This window comes from Thermothielavioides terrestris, chromosome 5 (genome assembly GCF_000226115.1).
Source record: "Thermothielavioides terrestris NRRL 8126 chromosome 5, complete sequence".
In the NCBI taxonomy this organism is placed as follows: Eukaryota; Fungi; Ascomycota; class Sordariomycetes; order Sordariales; family Chaetomiaceae; genus Thermothielavioides; species Thermothielavioides terrestris.
In genome coordinates this window covers 1197805-1222559 of record NC_016461.1, presented here as the reverse complement: position 1 = coordinate 1222559, position 24755 = coordinate 1197805, and the positions used below count along the sequence as shown (strand labels likewise).

The 24755-nt window shown below is 55.1% G+C and overlaps 8 protein-coding genes across 8 annotated transcripts; 2 read left to right on the top strand and 6 right to left on the bottom strand.

Moving 5' to 3' along the window:
- Nucleotides 1-3517: 3517 nt before the first annotated feature.
- On the bottom strand, nt 3518-4820 carry THITE_2121075 (uncharacterized protein). Its single transcript, XM_003656396.1, has 4 exons — nt 4488-4820; nt 4016-4419; nt 3735-3966; nt 3518-3674 (listed from the first exon to the last, which is right to left on the bottom strand). The coding sequence occupies exons 1-4, from the start codon at nt 4673-4675 to the stop codon at nt 3635-3637; spliced, it is 864 nt and encodes a 287-aa protein (XP_003656444.1). The 5' UTR covers nt 4676-4820; the 3' UTR covers nt 3518-3634.
- Nucleotides 4821-6234: 1414 nt separating this feature from the next.
- Nucleotides 6235-7580, bottom strand: THITE_2055259 (uncharacterized protein; the record flags this gene model as incomplete). Its single annotated transcript, XM_003656395.1, has 3 exons — nt 6235-6956; nt 7013-7268; nt 7326-7580. 3 exons carry the CDS (start codon nt 7578-7580, stop codon nt 6235-6237), a joined length of 1233 nt encoding a protein of 410 aa, XP_003656443.1.
- A 722-nt stretch (nt 7581-8302) lies between these two features.
- THITE_2121066 (uncharacterized protein) lies at nt 8303-9899 on the top strand. Its single transcript, XM_003656394.1, has 3 exons — nt 8303-8701; nt 8760-9638; nt 9720-9899. Exons 1-3 carry the CDS (start codon nt 8461-8463, stop codon nt 9737-9739), a joined length of 1140 nt encoding a protein of 379 aa, XP_003656442.1. The 5' UTR covers nt 8303-8460; the 3' UTR covers nt 9740-9899.
- A 667-nt stretch (nt 9900-10566) lies between these two features.
- Nucleotides 10567-12602, bottom strand: THITE_2121064 (uncharacterized protein). Its single transcript, XM_003656393.1, has 4 exons — nt 12275-12602; nt 11989-12153; nt 10800-11590; nt 10567-10725 (listed from the first exon to the last, which is right to left on the bottom strand). The coding sequence occupies exons 2-4, from the start codon at nt 12128-12130 to the stop codon at nt 10690-10692; spliced, it is 969 nt and encodes a 322-aa protein (XP_003656441.1). The 5' UTR covers nt 12131-12153; nt 12275-12602; the 3' UTR covers nt 10567-10689.
- A 778-nt stretch (nt 12603-13380) lies between these two features.
- THITE_2121061 (uncharacterized protein) lies at nt 13381-13895 on the bottom strand. The gene has a single exon (XM_003656392.1). The coding sequence runs from the start codon at nt 13863-13865 to the stop codon at nt 13671-13673; it is 195 nt and encodes a 64-aa protein (XP_003656440.1). The 5' UTR covers nt 13866-13895; the 3' UTR covers nt 13381-13670.
- A 228-nt stretch (nt 13896-14123) lies between these two features.
- On the top strand, nt 14124-15813 carry THITE_2121059 (uncharacterized protein). Its single transcript, XM_003656391.1, has 4 exons — nt 14124-14681; nt 14753-14812; nt 14973-15080; nt 15186-15813. The coding sequence occupies exons 1-4, from the start codon at nt 14654-14656 to the stop codon at nt 15239-15241; spliced, it is 252 nt and encodes an 83-aa protein (XP_003656439.1). The 5' UTR covers nt 14124-14653; the 3' UTR covers nt 15242-15813.
- On the bottom strand, nt 15813-19019 carry THITE_2121057 (uncharacterized protein). The gene is made up of 3 exons (XM_003656390.1): nt 18847-19019; nt 18477-18620; nt 15813-18410 (listed from the first exon to the last, which is right to left on the bottom strand). The coding sequence occupies exon 3, from the start codon at nt 18086-18088 to the stop codon at nt 16010-16012; it is 2079 nt and encodes a 692-aa protein (XP_003656438.1). The 5' UTR covers nt 18089-18410; nt 18477-18620; nt 18847-19019; the 3' UTR covers nt 15813-16009.
- A 3700-nt stretch (nt 19020-22719) lies between these two features.
- THITE_2121054 (uncharacterized protein) lies at nt 22720-23713 on the bottom strand. Its single transcript, XM_003656389.1, has 3 exons — nt 23455-23713; nt 22989-23307; nt 22720-22880 (listed from the first exon to the last, which is right to left on the bottom strand). Exons 1-3 carry the CDS (start codon nt 23455-23457, stop codon nt 22846-22848), a joined length of 357 nt encoding a protein of 118 aa, XP_003656437.1. The 5' UTR covers nt 23458-23713; the 3' UTR covers nt 22720-22845.
- Nucleotides 23714-24755: the final 1042 nt, after the last annotated feature.

The window sequence follows — 24755 nt, the reverse complement described above, 5'->3', positions numbered from 1 at the left end:
GGCGCTATATTAATAAGCTAGAAGCCTAGGCTCAAGAACAACTTTAATATAATTACTTCTACCTAGTATATTAGCAGCGTCCGCCCTACTCTATTTATCGACATCTTAGCGTTGAAGGTCACTTATAAGGCGTAGCTAGAAATAAATGAGTTATTTGAATCTACTATATTATCAATATACCATTGTATTCTTCCCACTAGCTATATAGCGAGTTCGCTAGCTATATAGCCCTTGTACACTAAAATCGCTAGAGCTATCCTATCGATCGAGAGCTATCTTGCCAATCGACCGAACTATCGTAGGGCGACCTACTAAGGAGAGGCGAAGGCGGAAGCACTAAAAAAAATGAATCATCTACAAAGCAAAGAAGTCAGCTATATATATACGATTAGAAAGAGCGTTAAAAGGAAGCAGAGGGCATATATATAATTGTAATTGTAGGCTAGTATTATATTATTATCGTAGTAGGCTAGGCACTTAGGTAGGCTAGGCATTTACAAAGGTAGTACGAAGGAAGAAAAGGAGGAAAGGAAGGCTAAGAGCTATAAGCCTAGAAGATATACTTGGTAAAGTAGTCTAAGCTTAGAGGGCTTAAAATCCTATATTTCTTATATTGCAATGTTCTAGCAAAAGTTTCAATTCCCCTTTTCTATATATATAGCGAAGGCGCTTAGGACATATATAGTATACGCTCTTTACCCCTTTTTCTTTCCTATCATCACCCTAAATATATATACCTTCTATTCAGTTCTATTTAGCTCTATTATTGCCTTCCTATTTCGGGCCTGAATAGGCCCTGAATAGGTGGCCCTAGATCTGAACAAGCTACTTCTATCTAAGCCGCCCTAGATCGTATATATAGAAGAGCAGTTAGATCGATAGAGGCTATATATACAAGAAGATCGTAAACTACGTATACGCTACCCAAACTACCACTATACGATCTACCGCTAGTAGGCTAAGCTACGAGCCAAAGCGCAACTAACAAGAACTATATATATAGTAAGATCGTAAACTATATATACACCACCCAAACTACCGTTATATAGTCCGCCACTAGGCATACAAGGCTACGACCCTAAGGCACGACCACTATACCCCTTAGGCTATAGCATAGTAGTCCCTAGGGTCAGGGACCTTGAAGGAGGAGGGCCCTATTATACCCTAGAGCCACTTTAACCCACGGGACCCGCCTCGGTACCCGGCATAGCCCTTAGAACACGCCTCGGTACCTAGCACAACCCTCAGCCCAACCACCTCGCCTTACATCCAGTACCTAGCGTAGCCTAGCCAACTATAGGGCACTACGTAGGTCATCTATATACGCCACCAAGGCGTACGTCAATAGCCCAGATTACGCGAGCCACCCAGAGGAGCGATCGGAGGGGCATAGAGCTAAGCGAAATGCAGGGCATCAGGCTAAGCAAGTGCAGGGAACTAAGACATTAGGTTGGCAATAGAGCGGATTGGGCATACTCAGGGAGCTATATAGGCGCTATAGGATAGCCTAGGAAAGGATCTACGAGCTTAGGAATAGAGGCTAGCCGATACGGAGGAAGATCGAGGGCCAGGATAGAAGAAATAAGGAGGATAGAACCTACAGGCAGTAGGAGAGGCCAGCGTTCAATGCAACCACCCGCAACCCCCCTACCTATAGCTACCCTATAGCGCGTACTCTACTTATGCCTTGCTCGTACTCCGTCACTTCAACGTATACCCCCTTCCTTCTAGGAGCCCCCGCTCTTGACACTAGGTTCGTTGCCTTACCTAGAGCTAGACCTATCACTAGTTCTAATATACAACTAGCAAATCGTTGATAAAAGCTTTATAAAGAATAGGATCATCTTTAGCTTTATAAGGTCAAAGATATAGCTATTAAACTGTACTATCTATATTACTAAGCTCGAAAATACTGACCTCTAGGCTAATAGCGTAGTATATCCTTTGTTACTTTCGAAGTAAAGTCGTTAGGAGTCGGCTACTAAAGGTGTTAAATGCCTTTAAACTAAGTATAACAATATATTTAGCTCCCTAATATACTATTATATCGAAGATATTGCTATTACAATATAAGAAGGTCAGCTTATATAGGAGCACCTTACTATATTTATAGCTAATAATAAACAATAGCTAGCATTGTACACTATAAAGTGAGCTAAGAGGCGTTTAGTCTAGCTATCTAGCGCTATTATCACTAACGTATCCGTCGAAGATATTTATTGTATATAAGCTATTCGCGATCGGAGGTATATAGAGGCTATTACTAAGGAATCTCGTAAAGTAATAAAGAATATTATATATACTAAGGAAAAGGAGCTTAAAAAGGAGTAGATAGAGTAGAAAAGGATACTAAGTAATAAGGTTATAGGCAATAGCCATTTATAGATAACAACCTTCGAAGAATTCCTTAAAAAGACTAGCTAGACCAACGACATTATATCTTTTGATCTCAACGACCGTTTAATCTTCAATATATAGTATAGTAAGGATCCTCTATCTAAGCCCTTCTTCTTTATCGATATAATAGGCGAAGAACTAGATACCTATAGGCTAGAGCGACCGCTATACGATTTCCTAGTGCTAGAGCTATAGCTAATATAGAGCTATATCTAGGTAGGCGATAAATAGAAGCTCTTTACCAATAATAGCCTCTCCTAGATGCAATTTAACGACGATAATACCGACGATAATATCGACGATAATGCTAACGATGATACCGAGTCGCCTCTACTATAGAGAAGCACTTACAATAGCGAAGGCGTTTATAAACTAGCTTATAATAGGATCAATAAGATTATTACAAAGTAGCAGGTATATAAGGCGAGGAAGTACATAGTATAGGAAGCTCAATACCAAGAATCAATGGCTAGGTAGGATCGTAATAGTTCGCTATATATATAGATACGCCTAGATAGCAATAGCGAGCTAGTATCTATAGGTTTAGCCGCTATATAGTAAGTTGGTAGTAGTTAGGGGCGTATAGTCAGGGGAGTAATTGGGGCGTATAGTCAGGGTATATAGGCTAGCCTTATATTATATAAGCGTGTTTCAATTTGATCTAGATCGAATTTTATTACATTTTTAAGCTTTTTGAGCTCTCCTATATATTTGCAAGGTGGTCGAATTGATGCGGTTGCGAATTACGATACCTTGTGCCAGGATACGTTCGTATATAAAATTGGGTGGGGAGGTGTCCGTTTTTTTTGGGGTGTCCGCCAATTTTGTGCCCCTCTCTTCTCGAGGAAGAGAGGGCTGCGAAAATACCCACTTTTCCTTTGGCCCTCGGGTACATGTTGGAATATTTTGCGGAAAGAGCAAAGCAGGGACGAGGCAAGAAGATCAACTCCATGCAAGAAGGAAAGGAGACCCAGCCAAACCAGACCCAGCGCCGAAAACATGAACCCGATGATGGAAGACGTCTCTATGCCCAAGCCGAATCCAAGAATTAGACCGTATTAGTTCCGAAAATCCGTGTGCGTGCGAAAACAGAATCGAAAGAGGCAGAACTATGAAGCATCATCCATCGCAGAGTCGAGAACGCCTGAAGGGGCCAGGTATCTTTCTTTTTGTTGTTGAGAGGTGTTGGGTATCGATAATCTTGCAGAAGAAGTGGTGAGAGATGCAAGGGAAAAGCCTAGAAAGGGCGGCCACTGTGAGGTGTCCGAGGTGTGGTGCTATTCAGCGAAAGAGGGTTAGAGTCTGGTATGCCCCAAACTAGAATTCTGGCAACTTACGCCGCAGCCGAGATGTCATCAACATGGTTGCACAAGGCAACGAACAGGTCAAAGAACAGCTGGGTGCCGCCGTTGAACATCTCGAGTTGCATGGTGCCGCTACGCTTGAAAGTACTACGGCTCCGGATGATGAGGGCGAGATAGTGCGCGCGTAGCTTGGAGTCGGTGTCAGGGGTGTTGGCATACGCATAGCGAGCCGATGTGAGGATTGTGCTGGCTTGAATGCCGGATTCTGTTCCAGTTAGAAGGAGGGAGGACGCGTCTCGACGGGGCCGACTTACGAAGACCCTGCTTCCGCAGAGAGATACGCTTCAGCTCCTCAAGCCCATACTTCTCGGCAGCGCAGTAGATGGCCGTGTCCTTCAGCAGCTCGCCGTCGACGCTGGGGTGATAGATAGTGGCTTCGGAGCGACCATCCTCGCCAGTCTGTTCCAACTCCCAACAGTTGCGCTTCTTGTTGTGCACCAGACGCGGGTGATAATCGCCCTTATAGAGATACTCGAGAACGGACGAGAAGACTTCGGGCTCTTCGTCGGGCAGCGAAATTTTCTTGGTTTGCGAGTCCATCATCTGATGCTGCAGGATACTCTGAAAGAACGGCGAAGCGGCAAGGACATTCTCATGAGCGGCGAAGATCCTCTGCTCTTGACCGATTATGAGAGTGACGATGGGCGAGATGGGGTTACTAGACCAGAACCGATCAGCACGGCGTGCACCAGATGGGGGGATGCGTGAAGGCTGGCGGCAGCTTACCCCAAGGTGGACTCCGATGCACCTGCGTTTGACACGGTGCCAGCCCGGCGGCGTCCAGACTCGATGGGTCTCTTGGAGATGCCGGCATCTTTGACGAATGACGAGCTCGCCCTACGATGCCTGCCAGACTTGGAAAAGCTCTTGTTGCTGTGAGAACTGGAAGGCGGTTCGAAGCGTCGCGAGAACATCCTGATCCGCTGCTGCCAGCGCTGGCTGTCCGGCTCGCTGTTCAATAACTGGCTCCGCCCGGCTCGGCTAGGCCCCGAGGAGTCAAAGACTCGGCCCGGACGTGCGGAAACAGTGGTTCAAGCTTTTTCCGTTGATGGTGATGATGGAAGGATACCCGGCGGCGGCGGAGCAATCTCAGAGATAAACGGCGCAAAGATGCAACACAACAAATACAGTGGAATTTTGATAAAGCTTGATGGCCAAAAGCCGAATGTCGACAAGCTCGGGTTGGTGTTGGATGAGCGAGGACCTACCTACTTATTAAGCGAGGCCTAAGTGGAACTGAAACGAGGATGGGAGAAAATCTGCCTTTTTCATTTCCCGTGAGAGAAGGCCGGCCTTCATATTTAAAGGGATGAGCGAGACCAGCGGCTGCATAGATGCCTGGTTCTCGGTGGAGGCACCTTGTCTCGGCACCGGAAGGCAGAGGCAGCGCAAAAAGCGTCTGCGGATTCACTAACGCGATACGACGCGAAAAGTGGGCCTGGGGTAAGGGGTGCCGCGACACGCAGTCACCTGATTCATTTACCGCTTTGGGATAAGCTGAGCGAGCATTTGCGGGATCGCGCCCAGGGCTCCTCCTGGTAAGGTGCCTTCAACCAGGGAGAGAAAAGCAAGCCGGGCCGCAAGAACAGGGGGCAGTTCGGAGTCAGACAGTTACTGTGGTACAGAGCAGTGTGGTGTTGTTTGGTGGCGTTCCCAGGTTTCCATGCAACTGCCGTGGAGCCGTCCAGCTAGGCGAGGCCGGAATGAAGGTGCGGACGGACCTTCTGGAAAAGGCTGCAAGTGTTGGGTTGCAACGCTGCAAGGCTGCCGAGGCGCCGCTCACTGCCCTGTGAACTTATGATAGGGCCGCAACCCGTGAGGCAGCAGCAGGCTGACGTGGTTGATGGAGGCAAAGATCCTCCAGGGTGTCGAAGAGACATGCATTTAAAATACCTTCAGAATCAATTGTGCCCTGGAATTGACCGAGTCAATTGACTCGAATCATCCTCGAGGACGAAAAATTGATTGGCTTTGTGTTCGTGATGTTGCTGGCCAAAAAAGAACTTCAAAAAGATCACAGGGTAACCACTTACCTGACATTAACATGACTGGAGTTTGGACAGGGTTCCCGGGAACAGCCGGGAACCTGGGCAGGGCATGCAAACGCCCACCCCGAGCATCACCCCTGCTGAGAACCCACGGAGCAGAAGCCCGCTCAGCCGTGCCGCTGGCTGACGAGAAAAGCAATCAACATCCCAGCAAACAGCGTTCACAAGGCTTGCACGGATAGACGTGCACGACACACCTCTTGGCATGATGCCGAAGTTGCTCCTTTTCCTTCGAGGGTTGTGGCCTCTTTTCTCCCGTCTTGGCTTGACTCGAATCTCTTTCTGACTTCGCGTACGTTACACTATTACACTAGTTAAGCCGCTGCCGGGGGATAGACAGGGGCTACACCCGGCGGTGACCCGCTCATAACGATGTTGTTGCCGCTTCAAAAAAGAAATCCGGAAGAAAATTCTCACGCAAATCTTCAATTGCGATCTAACGCTCTTTTGGTTAATTGTAGAATGGCCTGAGCAGCCAATCTTTTCCCATCACTTCGGGCAATGGCCTCCTGGTGATATGCCACGGGCACTATCCCCTTCTCCACCGGGAGGCCGAGCTCCACGCATCTCTGATAGAGACGCTCGCTTTGTTCCTTCGGCACCAGTTCGTCTCTCTCGGCCTCCAGGATGTAGATCATGGGTGCCGTGCGACCTGTGGCTTTCGAGCCGTGCGCGATCAACCCCAAATTTTTCCAGCTGTCAAGGTGGTTCCGGAGGAAGGGCCACAGGTATCTGTACGGCAGCCACTTCTGGGGATACAGTGTCTCCAGCATGGCTCTGACCGACACAAACGGGGTCTCGAGAAGGAGGCCTTCGATGGGCATGGTTGGCGGTATCCGGCCGGTTGCGGCCAGGTTCGTCGCAACCCCTGAGCCGATGCTCTGGCCCCAGACTAGCAGAATGGGGCGGGTGCCGCCGTCCTTCCCGAAGGTGCGTTCGTGATAGTCAGCAATCCATCGCACGCCAGCCTCGGCGTCAAGCCGAAGTCCCGACTCCGAGGGCCGGCCCCGTGAGGTCCAGTATCCTCTATAGCTCAAGCAGACAAACGTTAACTGCATTGGTGCCAGCACATGTGTCTTGCTGTCGCTAACTGCGCGAAGGACCCAAGAGAGGTCGGGCAGCCGCGGCGGGATCGACGATGCGTTTCCTAGCACAAGGTCAGTTCGCAATTCCCTGGTTTTGCCGGCCTCATTGATTGCCGACCCTGGAAATAGAGGACGTAGACGTGCGCGGCCGCTGGGTCACCAGGCTTCGTAGCCACCGGGCGTCTACCCTGTGGTAAGGGGACGGTGGTGACGGCCATAGCAAGCTCCGTCCCATCCGCAGCCTTCGTGTTCTGTTTGACCCATTCGACGCCCCCGCATAAGCTTGCCCAGTTCGCGATGCACTCTCTGCGGGAAGTTGGCGGCAGGCCGGGCATATAGATGATCTTGTTCTGAAAGACCACCATCATCACACACTTCCTGGTGGCGTCCGTCAGCGGTGTGAGTGTGGGCCGGAAGTATTGACGGCGGACATACCAGATCCACAGGCCAACCAGCAATCCACTGAACAGCACTGGTGGCAGGAGGATCGGGGGGATATGGATGCTTCGGCAGCTTCTGCCAACAAACGAGACGCGCAGGCGACGGAACCCCGACAGGCTGCTGCTCTTGGTGGCCGCCCAAATCGGCGTCGAATGGAGGCGAGTGCTGCCGCGGCCAGTGTGCAGAAGACGGCCCAGTTGCAGCAGCCGCCGCTGAGTTCCCCGCCCCCAGCTTCGTGCGATCATCGCCGCATTGGCGGAAGCTCCTGGCGAGATGGGGTGCAGGATGAGGTGCTTTCCAGCCAAAGAGGGAGATAAGTTGGATGGCGTAATGAGACAAAAGCTCCCCTCCCACAACGGGAGATTATCTCATGCGTTTTCGTCTGCCACTCGTCAGAATCCCCGGGATGTTCTGCAGAAAGCCCAGCTCCACTCAAGCTCGCGGCCAAAAGGGGGTTGAGCGAATCTGGCTGGCTAGTTGGGCACGAAATCGGACGACTCGAGGTCCGCCGCTGTTGACGTCGTCTCGATGCAATTCGTCAGAAACAGCCCCCTGGTTTGAAGGCAGATCTGTAATTCCATCAATCAAGACAGCCTTTGACCCAGTCGATTCGACATTTCCAGATGATGCTGATGCACGATTGTGCAAAGCATCTGAACGATGGACTGTTATCTGTTGTGTGGTGTTCTAGTGTACGTTTCGAGACGGACAGAGCAAGGCCAATCCCGCGTATCTTACGTACTGTAATGTACGAAATACAGATCGATCTTCGATCCGCACATGTAGGTAATCCACACACTACCACGGACGGGGCAACTCAAGTGGATCCCGGTTCATATGCACAGTAAATGTACTGTACAGCACCGAGGTAATGTACGGATTACTGTGTACAGTAACGACGCGGGTAGCGAGTGGCTTGATGATAAGCAAAGGCCCCTCCATCAGTTGGTGGTCTTCCTACATCCCTGAACACGCAACTGACTGCCTATATTTTCTCCGGGCGCAAACTGACGAGCGTTGCTGCAGTTCCTTCATACAACCTTGGGCCTCGACGAGCGCATCTCTCCTCTCGCAACGCCAGCAAAAGCTCGCTTGACGTCGCAGGTATTCACTGTCGTGCCAACAATGACCGCCCATCTCGACGAAAGCGGTCCATCACCAGGCCAGCACATCGAGCTGGTCGACGACAATCCCTCTTCCCGACACGATGGCGAAACCAGCCCTGGGTTAAGGAACAGCAAAGGCTGGGATGGGAAGCTTCGCGTTCCCAAGAGCGCGCTCTTGGCAAACCCAGAGGCGCTGTCGGACCCAGAGTACTCGGACGAAGACAACGTCATACCCGGCGAGGAGGTCGCTGCAGATGAAGGTAAAACAGGTGTTGGCGATTGCTGCACATGACCATATGATTGCTGACTCAGTCTCAGACCTGCTTGACGGCGAAGACCCGGACACGGACGAGATCATCTGCACACACTCCCGGATCCAGTCGATCCCCGCCCTTCGCCTAGAACGCTTCAAAAAGGTAGCCCGCATCTGCCTGCGGCAGAACCTCATCCAAGACATTGAAGGATTCTCCTGCCTCGCCTCCACTCTTCACGATCTCGATCTCTACGACAACCTCATCTCCCATGTCCGCGGCTTGGACGACCTCGTCAATCTCAGGTCCCTCGACCTCTCCTTCAACAAGATCAAGCACATCAAGCACATCTCTCATTTGACCAACCTCACGGACCTCTACCTCGTCGCCAACAAGATCTCCAAGATCGAGGGCCTCTCAGGCCTAACCAAGCTGCGCAACCTCGAGCTGGGCTCCAACCGCATCCGCGAGCTTCAAAATCTCGACTGCCTCACCGCTCTCGAAGAGCTCTGGGTCGCCAAGAACAAGATCACCTCCCTCGCCGGCTTGGCGGGCCTTCCGCGCCTGCGCCTCCTGTCCATCCAGTCCAACCGGATCCGCGACCTCTCCCCGCTCAAAGACGTGCCGCAGCTCGAAGAGCTGTACATCTCGCACAACGCGCTCGAGACGCTCGAAGGGCTGGAGCACAACACGCGGCTGCGGGTGCTCGAGGTGTCCAACAACAAGATCGCCTCGCTCAAGGGGCTGGGCCCGCTGGCCGAGCTGGAGGAGCTGTGGGCCAGCTACAACCTGATCGCCGACTTCGGCGAGCTGGAGCGCGAGCTGCGCGACAAGACCGCCCTGACCACCGTCTATCTCGAGGGCAACCTGCTGCAACTGCGGGCGCCGGCGCTGTACAGGAACAAGGTGCGCCTGGCGCTGCCGCAGGTGCAGCAGATCGATGCGAGTAAGTGCTAAGTGCTCCTCCTTTCCCTGCTTTTGGTTATTATCCGATGAATGAAGGCCCCTCTAACTTATGTATCTGCAGCGATGGTGCGTGCGGGCTAGGAGTCTATCATCTCTAGGTACACAAGATATCGCGGCACTGGAGGCATTCTGCTTTTTTTTTTTTTTTTTCTTGCCGGCCGAGGAATTTTGTTCTTTTTCTGGGCAGGGGTTTTGTGGCGAACTCGACCCATACGACAGAGTATGGTGTTTATCTGGAGGGATTAAACGCATCACGACGTGGTTAGCATAGGGCGGCGTTCAAGGCAAGGCGAGAGCGGCGCAAGGTAGCGCAGGGTATGTATGATTTATGATTTAGGGAGTCATTTACGGCGTTTTTGGAGGGTGAGGCTGGGTAGCCAGACTGGCTGTTGCAAATCGTGATGGACCTCGATCAGTTAACAAGTTTGACTGTGGGTGATGGTCAACAGGGAGTGAGCGAGCTAGTGAACTCGACCGGTTTGGGCGTATTCGCTCCCCTCGGCCAAGACCTTCCGCAAACCGGATATCCAACACCAGCCAGTTACTTCACTCACGGTTGAGAAGGTGTAATTAAACGAAAACCGCTAGATTTAATATATTCTATGACAGTCTCCACCCAGAAAGAGCATGCCATGCCATGCATCGAAGGACATGAGAATCCTCCATCCCGGAGATATATATATGTTGTGCGCGTGTGCATCTAAATCCACGCAAATGTCCACCCGGCCCCGTGACCCCCCTCTTCCGGTCAGGCAAGCGTCCGTCCAGTCGGCGTGAATTCCCATTCCATTCGTGTGACAAATGACCGGTGCCCGGGGTGAAGATAGGAAACCATCCGCTCCCCGTCTGCCGGCCGCCGTCCCACAACGTGAATTGTCAGAGCAGAGGGGCCTGGTATCCGTCGTCAAGCAGAACAGAACAGACACAGCGATGGCCGTGTCTCGCCCTGTTCTGGCGGTTGGCCAGTCTGGCCGGGGCGGGACCGCATTTGCGCCCGCCCTCCCCGCACTCGCGGCTGCCAGGAAGTGTATTTAGCCAAAGATCCAGAGGAGCTCGGTGGGGAAGTACTATAGCCATGCGGAGTTAGTTATATGGGAGTGCTTGGCAGATTTCGCGAAGATCAGGTTCGCGGGGCACTCACGTTCGAGGGCTGGTTGAAGCGGATGCCGCGGTCGAAGGAGGAGATGGTGGCAATGTCCTCGTCGGAGAGGTCAAAGTCGGTGCAGTGCAGGTTGGAGATCATGGTCTCTTGCCTGACGCTCTTGGGGATGACGGCGAGGCCGCGCTGGGTGGCCCAGCGGAGCAGGACCTGGGACGGGGCGCGGTTGTACTTGGCCGCGATCTTCTTGATGGTCTCGTCCTCCATGAGGGGGGTGAGCTTGACGGCGTGCTGCATGTTGAACTCGAGGAAGCTGGCAGGGCCGAAGGAGCTGTAGGCGGTGACGGCGATGCCCTCTTGCTTGGCGAGGTTGAGAAGCTCCTGCTGGACGAGGAAGGGGTGGTGCTCGATCTGGAGGGTGGCCGGGCGGATCTTGGCGTACCGCAGGAGATCGTAGATCAGCTGGGCCTGGAAGTTGGAGATGCCGATGCTCTTGGCGAGGCCGCTCTCAACAAGGGACTCCATGGCGGTCCACGTCTCCTGGATGGTGGCGTTGCTGCGGCGGATCTCGGACTTGCCGTCATAGTGCCAGCCGGGCGGGTAGCGAACCGAAGGGTCGACGTACTCGAGGGCGACGGGGAAGTGGATGAGGTAGAGATCGAAGTACTCGAGCCCCCAGTCGGCCAGCTGCTTCCTGACAATGGGCTCGACGCGCTCCTTGTCATGGAACGTGTTCCAAAGCTTGGAGACAATGAAGAGCTCCTCACGCTTCACGAGCCCCTCCTGGATGGCGCGGGCCACGCCCTTGCCGCACTCAACCTCGTTGCCGTAATCTGCTCATGTGCTTCCGTCAGCCATCCGCACTGCGCGAAGGTACTTGGCACTATGGCACAACGGTCCACATCCCGTCCCGGCATCACCTCATCCCGGCGCCTGCTCCGCTGCTCAGCATTGCTGACGCGCCCCAGACAGCGGACAGGGGTCCGGCAGAATTTGACCCCTCCATCCGGCTCGCATGTGGGGGTGCATGGAGCAGGACAGAGAGGGGGCGGGGTAATTTGCCCCGAGGCTCTTCCCTCCACGTCGAGCATTGCGAACCACGATGTCATAGCAGACAGCAGCTCCACCCCGCCTGGGGTTTCTTTTTCTATTTTTTTTTTTTTTTTTTTCGTTCCTTTTTCTGCGGGATGTGTGCAATGGGAGTGGGAGGATGGAGGCAAGCGCAACTTACCGCAGGCGCCATCGAAGAGGCGGTATCCAGCCTTGATGGCGTTGTAGACGACATCGGCGGCAACGGCGCTGTCGACCTTCCAGAGGCCGAAGCCCACCTGGGGCATGTCATAGCCGCTGTTGAGCTTGATGACGGGAGCCATAGTGCTGTCTACGAGCTCTCTTTCTGAAAACGGTGTGCGACGCTGTGAGTTCTTTGTCAGAAGCCGGTGGGTAGAATGACGGCTTGAAGCGAGCGGCGGGCACGGGGAAACAGGGTGGAATGCGCAGGTCGTCGGGAGACTCACGTCTAGGTATCGGTCCGCAAGGTTCCAAGGCAAGGCGAAAGTGAGTAGAGTATGGAGGACGAAGAGAAATCAGCCGGGCGGGAGGGAGAACGTCAAGGGGGCTGCGGCGGTACTTATACTGCCTGCCCCTCTTCATAAGCTCTCTGGAGGGTCGGCGGGGAGGGGTGTTACCAGCCCACACAGTAGCCCACGCCCCTCTCCGCCGAGTCGCACGCTTCACCTACATGATGTGCTGCCGGGCAGGGTCATACCGTCCCGTCTGGCGCGGTATCTCCAGCAACGCAGGCGCTGTCACCCCTCCCTTCCCCCAATCCAGACCCGCTCCCGTCGTCCCACGTCGTGGGATCCCGAGGCTGGGACGCCGGGGTCTCTCTCAGGGACCGACTAGCGACAGCGGCAGACAATGATTGCATTGGCACGCTCTTCTTCTCGAGCCTCGTGGCGGACCACCCGTTCCTACTGGCGCAAGCCGAGCCTTGCGATGCTCTGAGCAGTCGCGTCTCCGGAGTTGTCTACACTGATTGGCATGGATACTCGGGGATATGCTTGGATGCTCAACTGAGCTGATGCCCCATCCACTTCCACCACAGAGCCAAGGCAGTGGAGTCCGGCAACAGATCGACCATTCGCGCGGGTTGAAGGTGCTGGAGACTTTGTGGACTGATATGGGTCCAGGTTGCGTCACTCAGGAGGCGACTGGCACTACCACGGTAGCCTCAAGCACACCGGCTGCCAGGATCCTCAACTTGCATCTCAACAGCGCAGCGTGTTTGCGTCTCGCAACCGGAGAAAGACCGGTTGCTCATGCGCCTGTGGCGGCTGTTGGCTCGCCAGCAGGCCAAATCTCAGACGATCACCTGGCCGATGGCGGGTGGAATCGAGGGAACTCGCTCCGAACCGAGGCGACGCCGAGGGCTGCAAGGCACCGTTGCTGGAGCTCCTTGAGCCTGCGAGTTGGACTTGACCCGGTATCCGGCCATGCCTGGAATTTAGCCTGATCACCCGCGCCAACCAGAGGAGCCGGTTAATTGAGAGACTGAGAGAGGAGCGGCGGGATATCCACAGTGGGTTCCCATTTCGCCGGAATCTCGCCTTGTGTGGGCGCACACCGGACATCGACCGACAGTGAGCCCAGCTGGGGAGCTGCTGAAGGAGAGTGCCGCGGGCAAGAGGGCCACAGTGCTGCGGCAATAACCAACGGAGGAGTCCGTCGACTTTAGCCATCCCACCAGCCCAGATGTCTGGTAATAAGGAGTGCTGTAACGCCGAGACACAGCTAAAGGATTTTAAGAACTCTGATTGGCTCCGTTAGTTGGGTTGGCAGGTTGCAGAGATGTTGTGTCCTTGTTCTCAAAACGATTGTTATGTTGTTTCAAGCAATTTGATCTGTCTTCAGTTACCAAGTCGACTTGGATGGAGGCTGTTGCTCAGAAGTTGCCTGTGGAACAGCTTTTGCTGGTTGGCGACCGTCGCACGTGGCTCGCAGGGTCTGACTACGGCTCTGGGCAGCTCTTTCCTGGTTGGTGCGCCTCTGACGTGCCCTTGCCCTGAGCTGATGGCTCGAGTCGCTTGAGGCTTCAAGATTTACCATGGTTCGCAAGACTCAAGTTCGGTGAAAAGCCGTCATTAGCCCGAACTGACGCGTGTGAACGAGCGAGTGAGTCTAGACTAAGCAACTTTATAGGTGGATTGTGCTTTGCTGGCATTCTCCGCGCCGCGCCGTCCAAGATTCCAATCGGCGTTTGGTGGATTTTCATCTGACTCGCGATAAGTATTCGGGCCGCAGAGATCTGAAGCCTGATTAGATAATAAGGGACCCAGCATGCATGATGATCGGCCAAATGTTTGTCTTGAAACCTACCTATGTGTTAACCTTAGGTGAGCGACATCGTTGACGTTTGACGTTGGCGAGAGCAGAAAGTGCCAGGGGTTAGGGTTGATTTCTTCCGACGCCCGGCAGGATGACGCTACGGCATTTTCAGCCACAGTAAGAGTGATGCTAGGATGACAAGTGTTAGCCACACCCAAGCTGTGGGCAGTGAAACCTTTCTGTTTTCGGAATAGCACCTGTACGTACCGAGCCGGGGTAGGGAGTACGGAATACAGAGACGCTGCCAGCTTTCAACATCAGACCTCGACCTAGTTACATTCGTTGCGGGTGGACCAGACCAGAGGCGCCATTACGAAACCTCCCACGACCTCCCACAACCAGCAAGCTTCTATGAGCCCTGATCATTGAGCAGCAAGCCCCAACGGTGATTAAGACTTGGGGGAGACAGCCCTGCACCCACACCGCAGGAGGACGAGGAGGGGCCTCCCAGGCCACCAAGACCGAGCAACGACCCCCATCTTCGCACGCGAGCTTCCCTGAGGCCCAAGATGTCCCTTCTCGGAAAGCTCCTTTATAGTACGCTCCCGGCGAATCGACGCTCCTTCCTTCGCAAGCGCACACTGACCGCGACCGCCCGCCGAACCTAGTCACCGTGCTCCTCCTCAACGCCATCTGCATCCCGTCCGAAGACCGCTTCCTTGCGCGCGGTACGTTGCCATCCAGCCCACATCAACAGCCCGCCCGATATAATCATGCCCTCCTCATTGGTCGATACACGGGAATGATTGGGGGAACGGGGAATTGGTAGCGACGGGGGCGGAAGACAGAGTGTTCGACGACGGCGCTCAGGCTAACACGATGACACAGTTGGCCTCGCGCCAGCGACATACCAGCGCGCCTTCGGGCAAGACGTCGACACGAGCGTGAAGTACAGGATCATACAGCTGATAGCGAGCGTGCGGACGGTGATGAGGGGTGAGTACACCCCGAAAGACCCTTGCCATGGACGGCTTGCTGGATGTGGAACACCACGCTGACGGGTCGCGGGGCGCAACTAACTCGCGCGTGCTGTTCGACCAGTACCCCTCATCATAATCAACAGTTTGATTATAGTGTACGAGCTCGTATTGGGCTGAGAATACGTGCGGCTGCCGGGTTAGCTGAGCGCGGGTGTCGATGAGGAAACGGTCAGCGGGCGGGTTTGCATCGAGATCCAACTGCATGCAGAGCGGTGGGAGCGGGCCATTACAGGGGACACCGGGACAGTGATATCTGCTCGCAGGCGTTTGGGGACGGAAAAGACATTCCTGGGCTCTAGAAGCATCCCGATCGTGCTGTCGGTTCTCGGGAGGAATGAGCATGAATTGAATTAGGGGAGGGGTCGCGAGGTAGGGACAGAAATGCGCTCCCCGATGGTGGACTAAGCGGAGAAACCTGCCCATTATCTGCGTGGGCAGCATTAAGGTGGTAGACTGGACGATTCTGTTTTGTTTATAAACAGGGGCCATCATGCGACTCCCAAAACGGGCACTCTGGACATGCCCGGTAACCTCTGAACCTTAAGCCCTGATCGTACAATGCCAAAGCCATGCAACTCGCCACCAACCCCTTTTTTGCCCTTCCTCTCCGACCCCCCAATTGGGAAAGCAAGCGAGCGAGTCTCGCCATCTCGAAAAGCCCCCCTTTCCTGCCACTGCCGCAACATCCAAAGTCCACGTGGGGAATGCGCTGGTCTATAAAATACCAAAGTAGCCAGAAAGTCGCCATGCCAGCCGAGGGTATTCGAACAAGTAACCAGCGCCTTCCTCTTATCCAGGGCCTGACCCAAACACAAAGCTCGGCAATGCATATCAAGCGGCGGCGTCCACAGGCTCGGCGCTACACAGCAGACACCTCGCGCCCTGCTAAGGCGGAGAGAAGAACCTGCTGCTCTTTTTCCTTCCCAACCCAAAACTGAGCCTCTCCTTTAGCGGCGGCTTCTCCTTCTCTTTGTCCTTCTCCTTGTCCTTATCCTTGTCCTTGTCATTGCGCAGCTGATCGACCGCACCAGGTGCCGGTTCGGACCGCGGCAGCGGCCGCGCGGTGAGGGATGAGTGGCTGCCTTGTTTACCACCACTGACGCCGTTCTGCTGTGACGGGTGGCCGCCTTCGCCAGCGGCGCTGGTTTCGCCCCTGTCGCCCCTGTCGCTCCTGTCGTCGCTCGCCTCGCTGCGGTCCGCTCTGTCAGCCTGGGAATCGCCTTTTTGCTCGTCCTTGCTGTTCAGCCCGAGGTGCAAGAAGGCGAAGCTCTTGCGCGTCATCGACTTGCGCGTCCGACCCGCACGGTTGAGAAACCCGTTCGCTCCACCTTCGGAGGAGGAACTTGCATCTGCTGCTGCTGCCGCCGCCGCCGCCTCTTTCTTCTGCCGCTTTCCTTCTTCCGCCGCCGTCTGCTTGCTCTCCTGGATGGCCTTCTGCAGTTGCTCACGCTCTAGACGCGCAAGTTCGCGTATCCTCTGCAGCTGCTCCTGACGCTCCTTCATCGCAATTCGAGCTTGCTCCTTTTCCGCCGCTTTCCGGGCCTTCTCTTCGGCCTTCTCTCGGGCTTTGAGCTCCTTCTTTTCTCTGGCCATTTCTTCCTTTGACTTCGGTGGGACGGCGGCGGCTTCGTCTGACTTCGTCATAACTGCGGGAGGAGGTGGCGGCGCCGCAACCAGCGGGTGGGCACCGGATTGGGAGAGCGGTGGGGGCAGTTGGTCCATGGGGCTGACAACGTCGATCTCGGTCGGCGCCGACTTTGTTTGTTCCAGGGCGGCTAGTGTGACATGCTCCTCAACGGGGGGCAAAGGTTGTGAGTTGAGCTTGGAGAGGGCAGACGGACTTGCTCCGTTGACATGATCGGCGGTCGCTGCAAGATCCGCTGTTTGGTTGGCCAGCTTCACCTGGTCCAGGCCCTCGGCATCGAGCTCTTCCCGCACCTTTTCAAAGGTCGTCTCCTGGTAGAACAGCACGTAAGCACAAGCCATTCCGGGCTTGTCCCCGAAGAAGTTCTGCACGAAGCTCTTGTCCACTGGCTCCACCATCTCGTCGTCAAAGAGCAGCCAGCCACGATCTTTTGTCTTGATGACAGCGACGTAGTGCCCGTGGTACGCGTTGCCTCCGATGTGCACAACCACGGCATAAAGCTCGTACATCCTGTCGGGATCCTCGGCATCGTCGGTGGTGTTGAACAGGCGGAGGTGGTAAGGATAGACTACTCGGTGGAAGAGTTTCTGCAGGCGGCTATAGTCCTCGGTGTATTTGAACCGTTTCAGGTGTAGCGCCAGGACCTTGGGGAGCTTCTTGACCTTCATCCGCTTCTCGGCTTCCTGCAAGCCGCCGCAGTGGTCGCAGTGGAACTTGTTCCTCTCGCACAGCATCTCCTCGGCAGAGAACTGCTGCAGACACGCCGTGACGGATGAGTGCTCCTCCAGGTCAATGGATAAATCCAGAAACGTCTCGTCCCGCTGAGATGCCGTCTCACAGGTCAAGCACCTGGTCTCCGAGGTCAGCACCCCCTCGAAAATGTCGTGCACCCAGCCGGTCCCCGGCGACTTCGTCGTAAGAGCTGCTTCGTTCGTCGACAGCGCTGGCCCGGAAGCCTGTGAGGGATCGCCCTGCTTTCTGCTCGCTGCCACCTCTTGCATCCGCCTGCCGTTGGCCTCCACGTTGGCGATCACGTCGTTGAGTACAATGCCGTAGAACTCGTGGGCGTCCTGGTGCATCGAGTTGCGGAACATCTCGTTGTTGCGCTTGAATATGTCCAGGAACCTCCGGGGGCTTAGCACACCGGTCCTGGACTGGCTCTCGATCAGGGCTGTAAAGATGTCTTTGAGGCCCGTGAAGGTACACTCTTCCATGCCATATGGGTCTGTGTTCTCCTGAGCCAGGTCTAGTACCGGGCCCCTTATCATGGCCTGCTTCTTCTTGTACTCTGGCGAGTCAGGCTTGTCCTCGGGCCGCATGGGCGTTACACTGGGAGCTAGCTGCCCGCCGCTGAACGATGACCGCGGCTTGGATGGCTGCCCTGGTTTGGCCTGACCTGCAGCACTCCCACTTGCTTGGACTGGAGGTCGAATTGTGACATTGACCTTCCTCTCGACTCCGTTCGGCTTGTCCCACGGGGAGGGTGGGGGGTAGCTGACGACATTCTTACGGAAGTGTTCTGAATGGTACAACGCTTGGACAATTGAGTTGCAGTAACTGCAAAGGCTGCAATCAGCATCCCGACCACGTGCAATGCGGAGTTGGTTCTGCACGTATTTACACCTACCATGTATTCCCGAACTGGAGCAAGCAAGAGCTATTAGCGCTACGTGTGCCAGCAGGGAAGGGTTCCTGAATGGTCCTTACATTCTCCAGACCAAAAAATTTGTCGCTGCCGTCTTCCCGAATGGGACCTGCATTGTGCAACAACTTCTCGAGCGGAGTCAAATCCTGCTGCGGCTCGTCCTTCTTGTTCTTGGCGGACGTGTTGCTATCGGGTTTTGAGACACCCTGGCGATATTGTTGTCAGCCTGTGCCTGCGGACAAGCTTCCGACGCAACCAGGCAGAGGGCAGAGGGCAGAGGACAAAGGCCGTGGGGGTTCAAGGTGGCGCCGGTATCGCGGGGTTTTGGTGTGCTAGTGTTCTGTTGCTCTGGTCGCGCCGTTGCGCCAGTGTCCTGGTGTACGGCGCGAGGGGGGTTGCATGTCCAGCGACACCAAGGCTTGTCCAACTTACAGATCCCGTCCCTTTAAGTTTCTGGAAGAACCCCGCCATGGTGAGCGCCGAGGAGACGAGGCGCCCGGCGCGTCACTCAGCAGGCGGGGGCCGTCGCTATCGGTCGAATCGCAAGAACAATGCGCTCGAAGTTGGACAGGGCCGACAAAGGGTCGAGCGACGTGGCGGCAGGCATCCGGCAAGTGAGGAATGGGAAGGAAATCGCCGAACTGTGTGGTACGTGAAGCTCGCAGAGCCGGCCAAATATCCTGCGCGTTGGACAGCGGAAGTTCTGTGCACAACGTGGCGGAACTGGTCAAGTCGCGCAGTTCACTGGCTGTCTCGGCGCGATGGTGCGCGGCAGGCGTGGGTCGGTCAATGGAAGGTGCCTGACCTCTGGGGGGGGGGGTTCTTCAGGTCTCGGGGTCTTGGACGCGGCAGCAGCCGTCAGATCAAACGATGCTGGTAACGATCAAGGTTCAGCCCAACAGAAGTAAAAACGAGCCGCTCAAGGGGGCTGGACAAGCGCCAGTGCAGGAGCCAAGGTTGGACAGCAGGCTGCAAACAAGCGGCCGACAGGCGAGCAATCGACTTGTCGGTGCCATTCGCAGGAGGCATGCAGGAGGTGGTCCTAGGTTCCGGGCTGGAGCTCTACACTACACTACTGGTGTGTAAAGGCGCGGCGCCTGCTGTACAAGTACTTGGCCGACAATCACTGCCAAGTACTCCGTACCCCGGTCGCACCGCCGACCCCATTGGAAAACCGGCTCGTTTCCAGAATAGTTCGGCCGGGGTGTGGGTCCTGGAGGGAGGAACCCCACCGGATCACACCCATCGGGCGAAGTCTCGGGTCAACAAGCGCAGCATCTTCCAAGAGCCCTTCCATGTTGCGACGGCAGATCGACCTGTCCAACGGTTCCCTGCTCTCCGAAGCTACCTCTACCAAGCTACACAGTAACCTGGAGGCCTCAGAGCGGTACCTAGGCAGGTAGTAAATCGGCTGATCAGCCTGGAGGACCCGTTGCTTCGAGGTAACGTTGACCATTTCTTGGCGCTTCCTTGCTGGCTTGAGCTGCAGATGCATTCTTGTGGGAGTTATTGGGAGGTACTGCAAAGAACGTTCGTCCCCCCTCGTGCATTTGAGGTGCCCGGTAAAGTTGGCTTTAGTTAGGGCTCTGACCGGGGCAGGGAAATGGGGACGCGGCAACCCTCCTTGTGTGTGTACTCGCATGCCTGGCTAGGTCGCTGTCCCCATCGGTGTGGGCGCCTCTTCGAGACTGAACTGCAGGCTTTAGCGGTCGTTGGCTGGACTGCGCAAGATTGCAGTGTTCCACTACATCGAGGACCCTGTCTAACCCCGGGCAAAGGGCACAGCAGGCGCGGAGCGAGTAAGCTCTTCACTTGATTCAGCACCTTTTTGTCCCGGCGCAGTGCTGCGGCGGTCCTTGGGCGCTGGACAAGCGCATGCCTTGCTCGACATCGATGCACTTTTTCCGTGGGCCCTCGACGCTAACTACACTACACTAGCGAGGAGCAGTCCGACTGTCGCCTGGTGACGCACCAGGGTGATAGTTAACTTTGCCCCATCCTGTGGTTGCAATACACTATATCGCAAAGTACCAGCGCCAGTCCGACGGGTCCTTCAACACTCGCAGCCAAAGCTTGCCATTCGCCCAGATCCGCCCCCCTAAGAACCATGGATGCCACGCTGTTGACCAGGAGTCCACGAGCGCGGGAATGTGGGGTAAAATCTAAGACACACGGACACCTCGCTTGCGCATGGAGCTTGTCAGCTTGGGTTAGCCCACTGCTCCACCCACTCAGCACGGATGATGGATCCCGCCCCAATCCCACCGTTCAGGTGCGTCCACAGTACTTTCAGGGTACTGTGTACAGTACTGTGCACAAGCAGGAAGATGTAACTCCTGAAGGTTCCAGGTTGGGCCGCCTCCTCCGTAACCTCATAGCCAACCTCGAGAGCCGCGTCAACCACAGCGTGAAGCAGCGTCGTCAAGCAGCGTCTTCGTTACCGAAGCGATTCACTGTGGACACCAAGGAAATCCACGTCGCTGCGATCTCTCGCCTTGCTAATGAGACGCCTCCCACCCTCAGGGCCCCGTGAATTACAATTACACGATAGATAGCAACAGTGAAGCTTCTACCCTATGTGTACAGTGTACTACTACTGTGGACGGCGCAGCAACCCATGTTGTCCGCCATGTGCCCCTCCTCTGCAGGCAGTGGCTCGATTCCACGCTGGTTTGTCCCGAATGTGGCAAACTGAGCCGAAAAATGGCGTTGATTCCGTTCCATGAAGACAGCAACAGCAGAACAGCGTTCGGAGTGGGAGCCGTTCAGGCTTCCGTCACCTGCCCGTTCAAGACCAACCCCCAACGCTGCCTGATGACGAAACTTGCAAGCAGTCCTACCTACTGACATGTCGACCGATCCTTCGCCTAACGGAGTTTGGACACCGGGGTCAGGTCCGAGAGCCGAGTTCAACAAAGCGGCAAACGAGATTCCGACTCCACTGGCGGCGCTGGCGAGATGGAAAACGTGCCAGCTTACGGATAAGGAAGATGGCCCTGTCGACTTGGGCACACTGGAGGCGATGCGGGTTTGGATTTCGCAGCTTTACGATACACAATGAGGCAGGCCGGGCCTACCTATGTAGGACCTACCTTGCCATGGTAGGCACATAGGGATTCGATATCCGGGTAAATCTTGATTAGTTCCACGGCGCTGCACTCACAACCAACATGCATTCTCGGGAGGCGCCACTGGACCGAGAATGGCGCCGGGCAGCTCGCAGTTGGCGAACGCTCATAGGTCACAAGATGCGTTGCGGCGCGGGACTCGGTGGTTGTTTTGAGACGAGTAAACGGTACAACCCCGCCCCTGCCACATGATGACTTCGACCTGCTTGACATCCTACATATCATGCACTACATAAGACATGTGAACATGGTGGCATTGAGCCTCTGTGATCTAACGTTAAATCTACTGCTGGACACGAAGCCGCGAGACACCCTTCGAGTCGTCAAGCGCTTCCAGAACATCAAAATGAGAGAGGTCCCTGTAACACGAGCCCCAAAGCAGAATGGCGGACAGCCCACGACGCATGTTTTGGGAGATCTCCGAAAAGAAGCGGCGAAACATAGCTATCCACGTCCCTCTACACTTCACGATTGCATACTCTCTTCGCCGGGCTGGTACGCAAGCCAAGGCCGACCAACTGGGGTTTCTGCCGATCGTGCCCCATCACACCCGCACCCGCAGAGTTTCAGTCGTCATGTGCTATCCAAACGCCTGCCATGTGTAGCCCCGAGTCTATTTCGCAGGATCCGGCCCGGAGACTGTCACAATTGAGACTTGAACGCCGTCCTGTCGCCAGCAAGCACGGGAGGCCTACAGAGAAGGAATTCGGGCCGTCATAAGCAGCGAGGCATCCACAATCGGATAACTCGGTACATAACGTCACCCAACGATTTGTAACCACTCGGAGATAGCGGGACGAACGGCAACATCCTGTTCAGGGTTACCTATTCCTTCTTCGATGCTTCTCTCACCCACGCTGCGCTGCGGAATCGACTCGCTGAGCGCAACCTGGTAGACGGCGAGAACACCCCGCCGTACACGTAGCCTCGAATGTTCCCAAGACAAGGACCCAAGACATCGATAAACACTCACATCGTCCCCCAGACAAAGAACATCGCATTCCCAAGCCACAGCCATTAAATGATATTGTACAACACCCGGAAGAACCATCTGTCGCAACGGTATAGATCTAGCCGTGACGAATATGGCGACGGCTCAGGTGTCTCACGTGCTGCTTTTGATGTATCCCCTAGCCCGAACCACGCCTGAAAAAATGGCTAAGAAAACAACCCCAAGCCTCGTCCCGTACCACGGCGGTGGTCCGATCCTTTTGCGATCCGCATAAGCCGGTTGACCACAACCCACTCGTGTCTCCCGCCGTAAATTCTGCCGCAGCTCCAAAGGTATATCTCCTCAACCCATCTAGCTCGAGAACCGGCGGGTGATCTTGGCAATAACTACAGCAAGCCCCCCCAAGGGACCCGTCAGTAATCGTTCAAATAACTCACAGCACCGCTCCCCCCAGCAGAACCCTGGCAACAAGGGGGAGGAGGGGGACAACTGACTATGCAGCGCGACAACGCTAAAGATGAACACCAGGCTCAGCACGAGCACGACGACCGGGTCGACCTTGAGGCCGGGCGACTCGTCCGTGTACAGCCGCAGCATGGTGCTGCTGGAGCCGCCGGCGCCGGCCGCGCGCGTGCTGTTGGGCCGCGCGTTGGCGATCTTCTCCTTCTGGTCGGCGGCCGCGCGGCGGCGGATCGCGGTGCGCGCGCCCCCCGGGGGAGGCGGCGACGACGGGCGCGGCGCCGAGGCGCCGCTGGCCGAGGCCCCGGCGGGGCCGGCGGCCGGGGATGAGGGGGAGCCGGCGCGCGGGGAGGACTGTTTTTGGGGCCCCGGTGGGTGTTTGGTTAGTTCAAGGCGGAATCGCGCGGCGGGTTTCACTGTCGTGATGGCATGGCAGGGAAGAAAGCTGGCAAAAGGCTGGTGGTTCGCGATGCGATCGGGGGCAAACAAGGGCTTACTTACCATTGTGTGGGAATTAAAAGAACTGTAGAAACTGAAAAGAAATCTGAAAGCCGACGAAGTGAGAGAATGAATGGATGGCGGACGTCGGCTCGATCACAGTCGCGTGCTGGGTTTGGCAAGGAAGCTGGAGATGCAGTCCACAACCCCTAACTCCCAATGGGTGATCCGTGCTCCCAATTGAGGCCACGAAGTCACAGCTCTTCTGGGGTCCAGTGGTTGACGCCAAGAGCCAACCAAGTCCAAGGGGTCCAAGCTCGAACCTGGAAGTTCCGCAATTTTGTTCGACCGGGGGAGAGGTGGGGCCATCGCAGCTCTGGGCCCTGCCGAGTTGACAGTGGTCACTGCTGGGGAGCCCTGGTGCTTCAACCTCTCCAGTTTTGAGCTCACAAGGCAGAAGCCAGAAGGTCTTTTTGTAGTCAAAAGCCGTTCCTGCGTATGTAGCTACCTACCTGGTAGTTATTCGAAGTTCTCAGCGTGGGGAGAGGCCATAAAGTGAATATCTGAGAGTCGACTTAGCCTGACTTAGCCATGGCTCATGACAAACAATCGCGTACTTACCTGGTATTCATTGCAAGCTCGGTTCAATGGTTCAACCTGCTTGGCTTGCCTTTATCCTTTCTTTTTTCGTTTCTTTTTTTTTTTTTTTTTTTCTTTTCTCTTTCTTTCTTTCTTTCTTTCTTTTCGTTGGGGTCATCGACTCCTCTTCCACTTGTCGGAGGGGCCGTGTAAACTCGTCCATCTTTTCCACAGGTTCCGTCGAGCCAGCCGGCACCCCGTTCTGAGGCTGCATGCTGCAGTCACCCACACTAGACAGTTGATGAGTTGCCACAAACACCCAGAGAACGGACTGACCAAACACCAGGCTACACCGCCCATCCTACACACATCAATTTACTTGACTATATGTAAGCAGGCCTCCTCGAGGCAGCGTAGCTGTTCTCACCCGTAACTTTACATGCCACCCGAGACGCTCAACCACCTCTTGTCCAACCACGCGCTCGGCCATCTGGCCTGGTCTCTCTCCTCGAGCGACCAGTGTGAAGCACTGGACTTGCAGACGCCCAGATCCCATCTTGTTGCCGCTAGGAAAAGGAAGCCACTCGCAGAGGGAAGGGGAGCAAAGAGATTTATCAATATACACGGATGCTGTGCTATGCTGCTCAGATCACCAGCCAGTGTAAACGGGAGTTGCTGTAATCGCGCAAATCGCTCGTGGTTCGATAAGACGATGGACGAACGTGCGACAAAGGGGCAATCGGTCGACAAAAGAAAAAGGAAAAGGCGAATATGGATGACAACCC